The sequence below is a fragment of the Heloderma suspectum genome, chromosome 2, assembly GCF_057233095.1.
Source record: "Heloderma suspectum isolate Gila_16-S chromosome 2, 16-S_ref, whole genome shotgun sequence".
Lineage (NCBI taxonomy): Eukaryota > Metazoa > Chordata > Lepidosauria > Squamata > Helodermatidae > Heloderma > Heloderma suspectum.
In genome coordinates this window covers 314,972,365-314,986,500 of record NC_139459.1, presented here as the reverse complement: position 1 = coordinate 314,986,500, position 14,136 = coordinate 314,972,365, and the positions used below count along the sequence as shown (strand labels likewise).

Here is a 14,136-nt window from a genome sequence, read left to right as displayed (position 1 = left end):
ATTTAGGTCATACCTGAACGGTTTAGTGGTTTTCCCTACGTTCTTCAATTTAAGCCGAAATTTTGCAAGAAGCAGCTCATGATCTGAGCCACAGTCAGCTCCAGGTCTTGTTTTTACTGACTGTATGGAGCTTCTCCATCTTTGGCTGCAAACGACATAATCAATCTGATTTCGATATTGACCATCTGGTGACATCCATGTGTAGAGTCGCCTCTTGTGCTGTTGGAAAAGACTGTTTGCTATGATCAGCATGTTCTCTTGGCAAAACTCTGTTAGCTTTTGTCCTGCTTCATTTTGTACACCAAGGCCATGCCTGCCTGTTATCCCGGTGATTTCTTGACTTCCTACTTTAGCATTCCAATCCCCTATGATGAAGAGGACATCTTTTTTTGGTGTTAATTCTAGAAGGTGTTGTAGGTCTTCATAGAACCGATCAACCTCAGCTTCTTCGGCATCAGTGGTTGGGGCATAGACTTGAATTACTGTGATGTTGAATGGTTTGCCTTGGATTCGTACTGAGATCATTCTATCATTTTTAAGATTGTACCCCAGTACTGCTTTTCCCACCATTTGTTGACTATGAGTGCTACTCCATTTCTTCTAAGGGATTCTTGCCCACAATAGTAGATATGATGGTCACCTGAATTAAATTCTCCCATGCCTGTCCATTTTAGTTCGCTGATTCCCAAGATGTCGACGTTCAATCTTGCCATCTCATGTTTGACCACCTCCAGCTTACCTTGATTCATTGATCTGACATTCCAGGTTCCTAAACAATATTGTTCTTTACAGCATCGGATTTTCTTTTCACCACCAGACACATCCACAGCTGAGTGTCCTTTCGGGTTTGGCCCAGCCACTTCACTCTTTCTGGAGCTACTTGGAAATACCCTCTGCTCTTCCCCAGTAGCATATTGGACACCTTCCGACCTGAGGGGCTCATCTTCCGGCGTCATCTCTTTTAGCCTTGTGATACGTTCCATGGGGTTTTCTTGGCAAGAATACTGGAGTGGGTTGCCATTTCCTTCTCCAGTGGACCACATTTTGTCAGAACTCTCTGCCATGACCTGTCCGTCTTGGGTGGCCCTGCACGGCATAGCTTATGGCTTCACTGAGTTACGCAAGCCCCTTCGCCACAACAAGGCAGTGATCCATGAAGGGGACAACAGGGATAGCTCACAACTATATATTGTTCCTGAGGAAATTCATTTTCCCCAGCTACTGTGAGGATTGCAGGTAAACTCAGAGGAAACAGGGAATGCTGAGTGGGGTGGCAGATGACGTCAGCATCCCTGCTAATCCCAAAGTGCGGGCACTGCATACCTACAAGCCCGGGCTCCACTTCATCACTGATCCTAAGAAATACCACCAGACGTGGCTCTATATGGGGGGGTGACCCTTTGCCTCTCCCCACCCACTTGTGGCAGAGAAATCCCCCCACAACCAGGTACATTTGCTCCAGTGCATGGCATGCAGCTGCCGATTGCCATGGATGACCGTCTCCTGCCCTCCTCCGACAAGCTCAGCAGAATATTGAGTACCTGCCCTGCCCTCCGCCCCACCAGCCCCAATGAGCACCAGCTGCCACTGAATATAACTGGCAATCGCATACATCCGAGTTTGCCACAATATCAACACACATTACAAGCTCCCCTGCAAGCTAAAATAAGCTTTGGAACAGATCAGCCCCTAGATTAAAGCAGAGCTCCTTGCATGATCTCAGCTCCTATACAGGTTAATTCATGAAAGCAAAGTTTGCTGGAACAGCAAAAGGAGGCTATGCAAGACTTTAGTTCCTTTACCAACTTGCGCAGACATATCTAACAGCCCAATCCCATGCAGAGTTAGGGTCAAATTAAATAGTGCTTTAATTACAGAGCATGCAGCATCCCCTCTGTTTTTTATTTACTCCAAAATAAGCATGTGGGGCCCCACTCCAGATTGAGGCTCCAATGGGAGACTTTGCTAGGTATAAACATGCTGGAGGGCACATCGTCCCGGCACACCTGCTGGGGACCACATGATGGCAGGAGGCGTCTGGGGTGTGGCCACGCTCCCTTTTACATCATTCAGTCCACGGTGGGTCAGGTAGGTGGGGTCATTTGCCACCCCACCCAATTCCAGTTTCCTGCCCCTGGTCTACTTTGAGTGGCAGTAGCTTTCCAGGATCTCAGCCAGAGATCTTTTACAGCACTTGCTACCTGATGCCAGGGTTTGAAGAACCAAGGCTCTTCTGGGTGCAAAGCAAGTGCTCCATCACTGAGCCACAGTCTTTCCACAAAGCCCATTATACCCAATGAAGGGACCATGCCTAGTGCAGTGGACTAAGCTCAGAGCTGGGTGTTCTGAAGTTCCCAGCTGCTAAACTGAGGCAGAAGGCAAACCGTTTTTTGTTTTTTTTTACAAGAGCCAGACAGACGGAGAACAGATGTAGCATGTCCTGCCTCTGTTCCTGCTGGGGTGCTGCCAACATCTTTGCTGACACTGCTCTTTCAGTGGGTGGTAAAAATCTGGCCTGCTAGTGGGCCCAGGGTCCTTCTGTCCCAGCCATTTCCTGGGCTTGCTGCTTGTGGGAGTTTTCAAGAGAGAGCCTGCCAAAGAAGGCTTTTCCACCCTGCATTTTGTACTGCCTTTGCCTCCACCCAGAATTACTCTGTTCGCTATGAAGAATAAGTTAAACATGCATCACAAGTCAAGTGCAGCTACGTCCCTGCACCTGGGTCGCTGATCGCTTAGCTCCTAACATTCAGCTACTTCACACGCACAGCAGTTAATTCATGCAACCAATACTCCACTGAGATAAGTAAACTACAAGGGTATTAATATGATCATCTCCATTTTACAGACAGGGGACCTAGAGGTCTTTTTACAGTAAAATCTTCATACGTCCATAACTATTGCTACAAGTTATTATTGCCAGTCACTAATCATTTTATGTTTGTGTGCTATTCAGTTACAGTACTGTGGTATACAGACACACGTAAGCCACTTGGACAGAGAAACTTGTTATTGGGTGACATATATATTCTGTTAATAAATAAGCACTAAATAAAATAAGACCAAACTACATGTTAGTTTAAACCCATAATTAGCAACTGCGTATTATTTTTTCTTTGCTAAGTAGCACTTTTGTGTGTGTTGGAGCGGGAGAGATCAGAATTGGGACATGGTATTAGGGGAAGGAATTTAACCCTTGGCTCACACTGTGGTCCTGATCCAGATGCCCCCCAACCCCACCGCTGCTACTCGGCACACCCCACATTGAACAGGGGCTTGAACTTAGGTTTCTGAGGCTTGATGCTGCTTTGATGCTGTTTTAGAGTGTTACTGCTGATGCTGTTGGATTATATGGTGCTGTTTTAATTGATTGCTTTATGGAAATTGTACCACTGTATTTTATGACTGCATACTGTACTTTTTAGTAAGTCACTTTGTGTGTGCATGTGGGGGTGGGGGTTACCCTAAAAGCAACCTAAAATATTTAATTATTTTAAATTAATTGCTTGCTCTCAGGCCATGAGTAGGTTACTAGCAGTACCTCAGGACATGAGCACTTAACAAGGAAATATTAATAGACCTCTGCCTGCTCAGCATAAAAAAATAGATAAATTTGCACTTATTTTTACCTTAGAGAAAATTACCTTTGATTCTGCTCCCAGGTTGGTTTTTATGGTAACAACTCTTGTTGTGCCAACCACCTTTGTGGTGTATTCCTTCTCTTAGCTCAAAATGGCCGTTCCAGTATTTTCGCCAAATTTGATTTGCCTTAATTGTGAATTGTTTTATAACTTGATTTTAGCGTAAACCACCTTGGGGACCATTATGGCTGAATGATGGTCTATAAATATAGTATCAAAGCTGCACTCCTATACTTATCTGGGAGTAAGTCCCAATGAACTCAATGGGGCTTACTTCTGAGTGCACATCTACAGAAGTGCATGGTTAGTACACTAAATAAAGACTCTGTACAGGGAGTAATGTGGCCTTTGATGATAGGACAGGAGTTACTCTGCATTATGAAACCATCTGTACCATCATCATAATATATGATCCCCTGGAATGCTCAGAAACATAGCTATATTTTTTTTTCACATCTAACTGCTGTAAAGGTGGAACTCTGCAGGGACAAAGTGACTCTCCACAGTAGCACCAGCTGGACAGCAAGGCTAAAAGACACTATAGTGGCTTTAAAATTTAACCAGAAATAGACAAATAATTCTTTTAAATCTTGCATCCAGAGCACATTGCAGGACCCCTCAACAAATTGCTGCTTCCATGATGATTATTGTTGTCTTTCTGCCAATAGCCACCAAAAGAAAGTGCAAATGAGTCCTATATTGCCTACCATTAACTATATATTGGGCGAGGGAGGGGGGACATATGCCAAAGATGTGCTATTTTGTAAATAAGATGGAATGCATTTTTTCTTGTCCACCAAAATATCTAGTAGGTCACTGTTATATATATATATATATATATATATATATATATATAAAAACACCTATTAAATAAAAAGAACAATTCAGGGGCAGGTCCAAGTGGGGGCCCATTTGACCACTTAGGGCCAAATTAGATCCATCATCAGATCTGTTGTCTGTTTAAATTTTTATGAAAAGCACCTGTGGGGTACTCAAATTCAGACTGGAACTGACACACTGGGGAAAGGTGGTTCCCCCCTCTATGCCAAGTTGCCCTCCTGAAACTGCTATTTTCCCCTAAGAAAAGTTTCCCCTAATTTACGTGTATCTTTATGTACCTGTGCCCTGGTTGGCTCATACATCTTCCTGAAGATCACATCCTCATAGAAAACAACGGGGAGTGCCTTACTCTCAAGATCTGAGTCATGGCACAACCCTGGAAAATACTTCCCCTGCCAAGCCAGGCACAGCCCTGGGACAGATGAAGCAATCTTGGGCCTGGGCAGAGCTCAGCTTGCCCTTCACACGCATTTAGGATTAGGGAGCGGGTAAAGTTTCCATATGAAAGGGTGCAGCTGCCAGGCCGGTTTTGAGCCTTGGTCCTTTTCAAAGAACTAAACCACAGCCTATCTCTGAACCCGCTTCCGTTGCACAGCTCAGCTCGGGTGTTTCTTATTTTTGGAAGTTTCACCTTGTGGCCCTAAATGGAGCGGGGGGGGGGGGGAGAGCGTCCAGGGCAGGTCTTCTTAATCTGTGCCAGGGCTCACCAGGGCGCAGCCCTTCAAAAGGTCTTAACTGGCAGAGACCAGCTGGGGGGCGGGCTCCTAACGAAGTCGGGGAGAATGTCTTTTGAGCGTGTCCAGAGTGTCTTCGGCCAGCCCCCCCCCCCCCGCAGTGCCTGGTATTAGGGGCCGGCTCAGCTCAAGGCCAGAAGATCTCTCCCTCCTCCCCGCCGCCCGAGCCGAGCCCCTGCAGCTTCCCTCAGCGGGAGCAGCGCCAGCCCGCTTCGAGCCCCACGTGCGAGGCCAGCCCGGCTTTCCCCGCCACCTGCCTCCTCCCTGCGCGCCGACTTGCACGCACGCAGGAGCGGCGCCAGGCCTGGGCGGGAGAGAGCGGGGTGGCCCCATCACGTTCTGACAGCAACGGGCCGCGCCGCCGCCGCCGCGCCTGCTTCTGCGTGCGGCCGGGAGCGGCGAGGGTGGGTGGGGAGAGAGAGGGGCCGGAGCGTTGTCCGACACGTGAGGCTCATGTGATGGCGGGCGGGGGCGGGCGGGGGGGGCGGCCCCTCCCCCCCTCGCTCCCTCCCTCCCCCCGGCAGCAGCCAGACGTGCCTGGAGTCACAGGGTAGAACACGTCGCTCCTGTCCACCCACTCGCTCACATTTAACCCAGCCTGCAGCCTTCCAATTACTCCTCAGCTCCAGCTCGCCCCTTTGACAGCCAGCCGCCGGTTGCTGCAAAGCAGACGGGCATGAGCAGCCGCCGCTGACTGACCCCCGCCTGACTCTCCGGAGACCGCCGCCGTCTCCCGGCCCTTCTCCTTCTCCGCCAGCGACGCGCCAGGGTCCCGCCGCCGCGCGGGGAGGGGAAGAGACCCCGGCTGTCTTGGCTGTGAGAGGAAGCGGCGTCCCAGCCAGCCTTGCCCCGCGAGAGAGCTGAGCTCGGCTCGGACCAGGACGCCCGGCTCCATGGAAAGGATCCCCAGTGCTCAGCCTCCGCCGCCTGGCCTGGGAAAGCTGGCCGCGCTGGAGAGCAGCGACGTGCCCGGGTAAGGCGAGCCCCCCGAAGGACAGCCTGGGTGCCCGCGGGCCCTTTTCGCGTCGGCTTGCACGACACCTTTCCAGCCCGCCATCCGGCCGAGCCCGGGTTTGGCGAGGGGCCTCGGCGTGGCGCCTGCGATTTCAGAAGGTGCCGGGCAATGGGGGAAAGGCTGGTCGCCTCATTAGGCGGCTCTAGATAACGTAATGCGCTCTGTGTGTGTTTTTTAATCAACAGGTTGGACTTTGCTCACATGTATCAAGTTTACAAGCCCAGAAGGGGGCTAAAAAGAGGCGATGACAGTAAGGTAAATACGAGGCATTCTTATTTCTTTCTTTGCACCTGGGGGAAATAATTTTGGCTGTTTTAAAATAATTAAATGCACATTTGGGATTCTATCTGCAAAATATATATGAAGGAATGGAGTGGTGGTGAAGTATTCCCCCCTCCCCCCAATAATTTGTTTTTGGAGAGTGGATACTTTGGGGAGGATGAGGGAGAGGTTGTTAGAAGGTTTTTTTTAAAGAACTCTGTTAGTAGATACATTTACTCTGTCGCAGCCTAAGTATCTCAACAAAACAATCCTTTATTAGTTGCTACATAAAATATTTTTCTGTGGTTACTCAAAATGCATAACTCTTTTGATACAAACTCCTGGCTCTGTGTAGTTACAGGGATTTTACTACTGATTTGAGAAAACATTTCCATCTTCTTCCATTCTAGCTGCACATCATTATTATTACTATTATTATTACATTCAGAGCCTCATAGAAATTGCTTTTCATCCAGAGTGATGCAATTGTCTGTTCCACCCCCCCCACCTCCTCTTTTGACTTGCAGGAGACCTATAAGTTGCCCCACAGGCTGATAGAGAAGAAAAGACGTGATAGGATTAATGAATGCATTGCCCAGCTGAAAGATCTTTTACCAGAACATCTCAAACTTACAGTAAGTGAAAATCTGGCCACTGTCCAAACTCTTCTTCCTTTTGAGGGAGCGTATTGGGTTTAATGAATTTTTGGGCAGGTAAAGGTGCCATCTAGGGGTTTCCTAGAGCACTGCTGATCAAAATGGAGAGGGTTCTGAGGGTATGAGTGCCGCTTTAAGCTAGTTCTTGAATTTATTGTCAAGGGGATACATTTCTCAAGAACTTGCATGCACAAATTGGAGTAGATGATACATTAAAAGTGACTGGATGAGATAAAGATTTATTTTGGAGTGCCTGGGTAGCTTTTATGCTGAATTTGGTGCCCTCTTCCCATATTGCGGAGGGGTTGCTTCAGATTTTGTGGTAGGGATCCAGTTTACACAGCTCTGTTCTGTGTGCATCATAAGATAATGATTGCAATATATGTGTCAGCTTTAAAAGTGAGGGGAAGCTTTCCTAAATTATTCAGTTTTTGTTTGGGAAATCAGTTTTGCCTGCTTCACATCTTTTGGTTCCCCTGTTTTGTAATGGTTAAGGAAAACCTTCCATTTGAATCTCTTATTTTAAGATCAAGGTGCTAGCAGGGGTAGCCAAATAAATATGCAAAACATGGATTTACACACACACACACACACGCTGCCATCCTTTCTTCTGCTGAAAATATCTATAGAACAGAACTATAGCCTTCTGTACTACCTTCCTTTTTTAGATTATCTTTTTTTTTTGCGCTTGCATAATATGTAGATTTAAATAGCTTTTGGTCAGAATAAAAACTTGTTTCATTGGATGAGCATTATGTCATGTTTAGCCCTTTTCCCATTCATATTGATTCTGCCACCCATCCCCCCCCCCCCCCGGGGTTGTCTAAGCAGTTGTCAGTCTTGTGGTTCAGGTTCTTTCGGTGGAGACTAACTTGACCATTCCCTCCTCCTCCCCCCAGACATTAGGACACTTGGAAAAGGCCGTTGTTCTTGAACTTACCTTGAAGCACGTCAAAGCACTAAGCAACCTCATTGAGCAACAGCAGCAGCAGATCATTGCTCTCCAGAAAGGTTTACATGCTGGTGAGTACTCTGATCATGCTGTTATCCTGATAGAGAAAATCTTGACAATTGCAGTGGCACTATTTCTGGAATGTTTCTTTAAACCGCTAACACCTTCTGAATCCTCTTTTGATAATCATACTCTCCTTGGAGTTGTCCTGTTGATTTCAGTGGAACTACTCCAGGGTACAAGATCTTTGATTTTTCCTCACACCATTTTTGGAGGAGGAGGGTATATAAAACTTGGTCCATGCCCTTTGATCTGGATTCTCTGTCCCTTTCATTCAAAACTAGCTCTTTATCTGAAATTTGATCAGGTTTTTAAAAGTTTGGGCTGCCAACTCCTATATCACCTTCAGGACAAGAGGAGGACTTTTGGCAGGGATGCTTGTACCCAACATGGTGTTCCAGCCGCCCAGAAGCCTGGAATAGCTTCTGTGGCTCTTAACTTTCAAGACATGCACTTTCCTTCCTCCTCCTGCAAAGCCCTGCACAGAACTTGCTTTTTCAGCATATGCTTCTGCTATTCTTTAAAGTTTAACTGTTCTCTACCTGGCCTTTGATATTTCTTTGACAAGCCCTGTCTTCTCCTTTAAAACATAATCTCCAGGCCCTTGCTTGGACATTCCTGGTGGCAGCTCGCAATAATGTAAAGAGATGTCCACATAATACTGGTGATTCACATGATAAGCAATTCTAGATGTGACAACTGCAGCAGGGGACACTTGTCACATGGAGTCACGTTGCAGAGGGGTCGAGGCTCTGCAGAGTGACTTCCGTTGACTATAGCGTCTCCTGCTGTGGTTGTCGCATCTAAAGTTGCTTACAGTGTGAATCACTGCTATTAGGGCCCACTGTTATAATCTACTACTATTATGTGGACATCTTTTTATGCTACTGCAAGTTTCCACTAGGAACACTGAAAGAAGGCCCTGGAGATTTGACACATGGTGGGGGAGACCCATACAGTGAATTGCTATAGACATTACAGCTGTAGCATGGAACGCTCCAAGTGGGCGAGTGTGACATAACTCTTATTGGATCAGATTTTTTGCAGTGATGTTGATTTAGCCCCGTGGAAGTCAGAAATGGTTTGAGGTCTTCAAGGGCCTTTCGGTGGCTGTTGCTTTCACTGAAGCCAAAGCACTTCATCAGATCCTAGAATGGGATCTTAGAGAAGGTTTATTTTCATCCCATGACCACCCCTCTTGCATGATTAGATCCATTTTGCCATCTGTTTGTTTGATTTTAAATGCTTCTGTTAGACTAGAGGTGAAATTCCGATACAGTGGAAGCTTTCCCATTGACTTTTTTAAAAGCCTGAATTTCGCCTTAATTTCAAAGAGTTACCTAGCCAAAGTAAAGTTTCTTCCTCAAGCACTGATCCCAGAACAGATGTTTTCACAAAATGTGAGGTTGCAACTTTATGCACACTTACCTGGGAGTAAGCTGCAAGAGCGCAAGCAGGACTTAGTAAATGTGCATAGAATTGTCCTTCTAGATTATGATTATTTATAATTGTGGGTTCACCTTCTTTCTGTTGAGCCAATAAATTAAGCTTTTAACTCCTTCTGCTGATCTTTCCTCAGATGAGCTTCCCACAAGGAGTCTTGATTCTAGCCAGGAGGTGTTTCGGGCTGGGTTCCAGATGTGTGCCAAAGAAGTACTGCAATATATGGCCAAACACGAGAACACCAAGGAGCTGAAATCTTCCCAGCTCATCAACCACCTACAGAGAATGGCCTCTGAGGTTCTGCAGAGTGGAGCCAGCAGAAAGCCTGGAGATGCTGCCCCTAAACTTATGGACCTGAAGGAGAAGTCCAGCTCTCTGAGCAAAGCTGCTGAGGCACATGGGAAAAACTGTGTGCCTGTGATTCAGAGGACTTTTGCCCACTCCAGTGGAGAGCAGAGTGGGAGTGACACAGACACAGACAGTGGATATGGGGGAGAACTGGAAAAGAGTGACTCCAAATCTGATCCACAGTACTTTAAAAAGGACACTGAACTAAAGTACATTGTCCAAGAGAGGATCAGTTCTATCAAACAAGAGAACGAGGACCCACCAGCCAAAAGGCCCAGGATGGAAATGTCAGAGGATGAAGATCATTTTAGCAATGACATGCTTGGCTCTTCATCGAGCAGTTTCTTGGGACCTCACCCTCACCAGCCTCCTCTGTGCCTGCCTTTCTACTTGATTCCGCCTTCTGCGACAGCTTACCTACCTATGTTGGAGAAGTGTTGGTATCCAGCCTCTGTGCCCGTCTTGTATCCGAGCCTGCCAGCTTCCACTGCAGCACTGTCAGGGTTAATGAGCCCAGATAAAATTTCTTCTCCTTTACTAATGCCTCAGAGACTCTCTTCTCCAGTACTGTCCCATTCCCCTATGGACTCAACTGCTCTGCTTCAAGCTTTGAAGCAAATGTCTCCTTTGAATGTGGAAACCAAAGACTAAACACAGAGTGACTGTCTCTTGAGATTCTTTTTCTTTTTGGTTGGGTTTCAGATTGTTTTTTCCTCCCTAAACTGGCTTAATTGAAAAGCAGAGAGGTGGAGCTGGGGGAAAAGATCACTGATCATTTTATGTGTAGGGAAGCCAAGTTTTTCCTTGCTTTGACTGCCCAAGAAATTTAGGAAAGACCTCAAAGATGCACCCAAGTTAGTGAAAGAGAGGAGAGGGTTGTTGTTGCTGTTTTTAACTTTTTAAAAAATGATTTGATGTGTTGTTTCTTTCTGCTGTCTATGGAGTAACACCTGATTTAGTCAGCTAGGATTATATTTCGAAGCTGTGAAAGAAAACTAAAATGTTTCATGGATTTAGGGTCTGAATATAAAAACATGGTACTTCTGATGAGGACTTTTCAAAGTATAGTAATGGCCTAGAGAAGCAAGAGCTGGAGCTGATGAGAGTGGCTTCCCCACCCTGCTGCTGCCAATAAATTCTCTCTCTCTCTCACACACACACGCACACACACACACACACACACACACACACACACAGAGAGAGAGAGCTATTGAATCATTGTTATTCATTCTGCTAGTAGCAATCACTGGCTGGTAGAGCACAGATTTGGGGAGATTTTGAGACTGGTTTCTTGGTTTCTCGTCACATTTCTGCTGAATACACATATATTTTCTTTCAAATGCTGCCTGGAAGTTTTGTGTAGTTTGAGCTACTAGCTAAAGACTGTTTGGGACAGGCATTCTTCAGGAATGGCCCATGAATCTGTTTCTCACACTAGACATTGCTTCTTGTAACTGCTAGACAGGACTAGGACAATTCATAGGAAAGCAGATTGGCTCAATAGACAGGTTAGGGCCTAGTCCAGCTCTAACTGGCATATAATGGTATTGGAGTAGTACTTTGACATGGGAGTGGCCTGCCACCAGCTGTTTTACTTTGGAGCCAGTTCTTTTGGAAAGATGTCAGCAGAGTTGTATGTATTCTCTGATGTCCATTCTGAATTTGTCTCCAGTATTATGGTCTTTGATGATAGCCAAACCCGTTGTCTGTCGTTCAAAGGAGTTTCATGGCCATAGTTGGGTGTGTAACTTTCTTCTTCCAAACACCAGTGTAAATTTCTGTATACATCAACAGCCAAAATACATATTACAATTGCCAAGATTGAAGGCCTTACTTAGATTGCTCTCGCAGAGCCAATAGCAGCAACTGCCTAGAGCCCATGAGCGTTTGGGAATCCAGGGCAATTCCCTAATCCACCCTCTCTCCATCATTCTGCTGCTCAGATAAAGGAGACTGGGTATAGCACCTCTGCACCAAAACATGTGGCATTTATGTGCCAAAACGGGGCCGTGATCCTGGGTATATAGCCAGGGGCGGGGGCAGGTGTGTGTCAAAAAGTCAAAACACTCCCAACCTAATAAACCGTATTTCTGATTTGGACTAGAGCTCTCTCTCTTTTAAACAATCCAAATGAATGAAATTGGAGGTTGGAGGGTTTCCCCTCTGACAGCTGCTGCCCGAAGCAACTTCTTTACCTTACCTCCTGCTAAGGCTGGTCCTTGAAGGTGGCGTCAGGATCACAGGAAATGTTTGAGCAGTGCTCTTTGCTTGAGGCACGGCTCTTTCCCAGGTCAGAGCTGAACACATTCTCATTATGGAGACCAGATGTGTCGTTTGGTGCGTCATAAACCTGCAGATAAGTGCAGCAACCCCCAAGAAATTATTGGAGTATCATGGGATGTGGAGTTTGCCCAAATGGATTGCCATATTCACTGCCGGAGTGTGTCAGTGGAAGAAGTGACTACCTTTCCCTGGGACACTTTCTGTAGTGACACTTGTGTGCTACAGCACCCATTTAAGAAGTGTGAGAAGCCATCATCTCGATGAGCCTAGAAGTCTACCCTAGACTGAACACGTTCTGCACTGATGAATACGCCATATGATTTCTGCTATTTAAAAATGCAAAGAATCCATGTGAAAGGGTGGTGTCATCTAGAGTTCTGAGAAATTCGTAGATCTACTGTCCTATGATCTCTCTTTACATGATTGCACCAACTGCTAGACTGCACTATGCTCAATTGCAGATTGTGTTTGACCATTTATTTTATTGTTGGCTTTAAAAACTTTTTTTGTACACAGTTGTTGCCTTTATTGTAAAGTCTGTTATAAATATGAATGTGTACATATAAATATATATTATATGGATATGTAAAATAAAATGTTTCAGAGGTCTATTTGTAAAACTACTTGAGTACAAAGAAAGTGGAAATATGAATGTATTCCTCTTTTACTTTTTAATGAGGAGAATGCTTTGTTCTTCCTCTAGGGAGAGGTAAAGTGTTTATATTTTTGGAACCTTCTTGAAGGTGGGAATATTGTAAATATTTTTATCAGAGTAAATGTTAAGTAGTTGTTTTAAAAAAATACTTAATAAAATTATTTTCCTGTGGAGCACGAGTACTGCTTCTCTTTGTGGTTGAGGAACCTGCTAATTGTAATAAGAAGATATTGTCATGAGAGAGAGAGAGAGAGAGAGAGATCAACTGCATCCAGGGATTGATGCTATACAGAAATAGAGAGGGAACCTGATCCAGAATCCAAATTAAGGTGAAATTCTTGGGTAGGAGCTGGATTGGCATCATCGGCTCCAATGGGATGAGAGGCCGGTTGGGACAGCAGCTGATGCGAGGAGACATGGAGGTCCTAATGGTAGCACAAAGGCAGTGCTCATATTCTCTTTGTGCTGGGTCTGGTGCTATTTGCGCCACTACTGCCCCAGGGAAGTGGGTCATGTAGGGTAGGAAAGGCCACTTGAACCAAATCCCAGGGATAATTTTTGGCTAAAGGTCTGCTCCCGAAAGTGAAGGCAGAATGAAGGCACTGCAAGTAGAGCAGAAGGAAGTCCCCCCCGCCCTTGCCAAAGAGCAGGCTGCTGCTTGCAGAGCAGTCACTGAAGAGGATCTGCCTAGACTGCTTTGCCTATCGGCTGACCTCTATAAGTACTTCAGCGGCACAGAGAACTGAGCTGATCCCTTCCTGAATTCCAAGCACTCCGTATTTAATTTTTTTCATTTACATCTATTATTTAAGATACTTACAAATCATTCTTCACAAAAGGGTCAAAGAAAAAGAAAACTGGTAACACCAAAGTTAACAGGATTCTTTAAACCCCCAAAGCTAAACATTTAACTGAAAAATAACACCCTATCAAGCCCCAACTGAAACTCAGCAGAAATGACAATGTCTTCCCTCCTCAGGCCAGGAGTTCCAGAGCCTGAGGTGCTAGTGGTAAAGGCCCTGCTCCTAACTGCTAACCATAGAATCATAGAATAGTAGGGTTGGAAGGGGCCTACAAGACCATCAAGTCCAACCCCCTGCTCAATGCAGGAATCCAAGTCAGAGCATCCCTGACAGATGGCTGTCTGGCCTCGTCTTGAACGCCTCCAGTGTGGGAGAGCCCACCACCTCCCTAGGTAATTGGTTCCATTGTCATATTGCTCTAACAGTCAGGACGTTTTTCCTGATGTTC

General features: G+C 45.9%; 1 protein-coding gene across 1 annotated transcript; it reads left to right on the top strand.

The window, feature by feature from the left end:
• The first annotated feature begins 5,741 nt into the window (after positions 1 to 5,741).
• BHLHE40 (basic helix-loop-helix family member e40) lies at positions 5,742 to 13,056 on the top strand. The gene is made up of 5 exons (XM_084840308.1): positions 5,742 to 6,185; positions 6,413 to 6,482; positions 7,016 to 7,123; positions 8,044 to 8,167; positions 9,736 to 13,056. The coding sequence occupies exons 1-5, from the start codon at positions 6,106 to 6,108 to the stop codon at positions 10,596 to 10,598; spliced, it is 1,245 nt and encodes a 414-aa protein (XP_084696434.1). The 5' UTR covers positions 5,742 to 6,105; the 3' UTR covers positions 10,599 to 13,056.
• Positions 13,057 to 14,136: the final 1,080 nt, after the last annotated feature.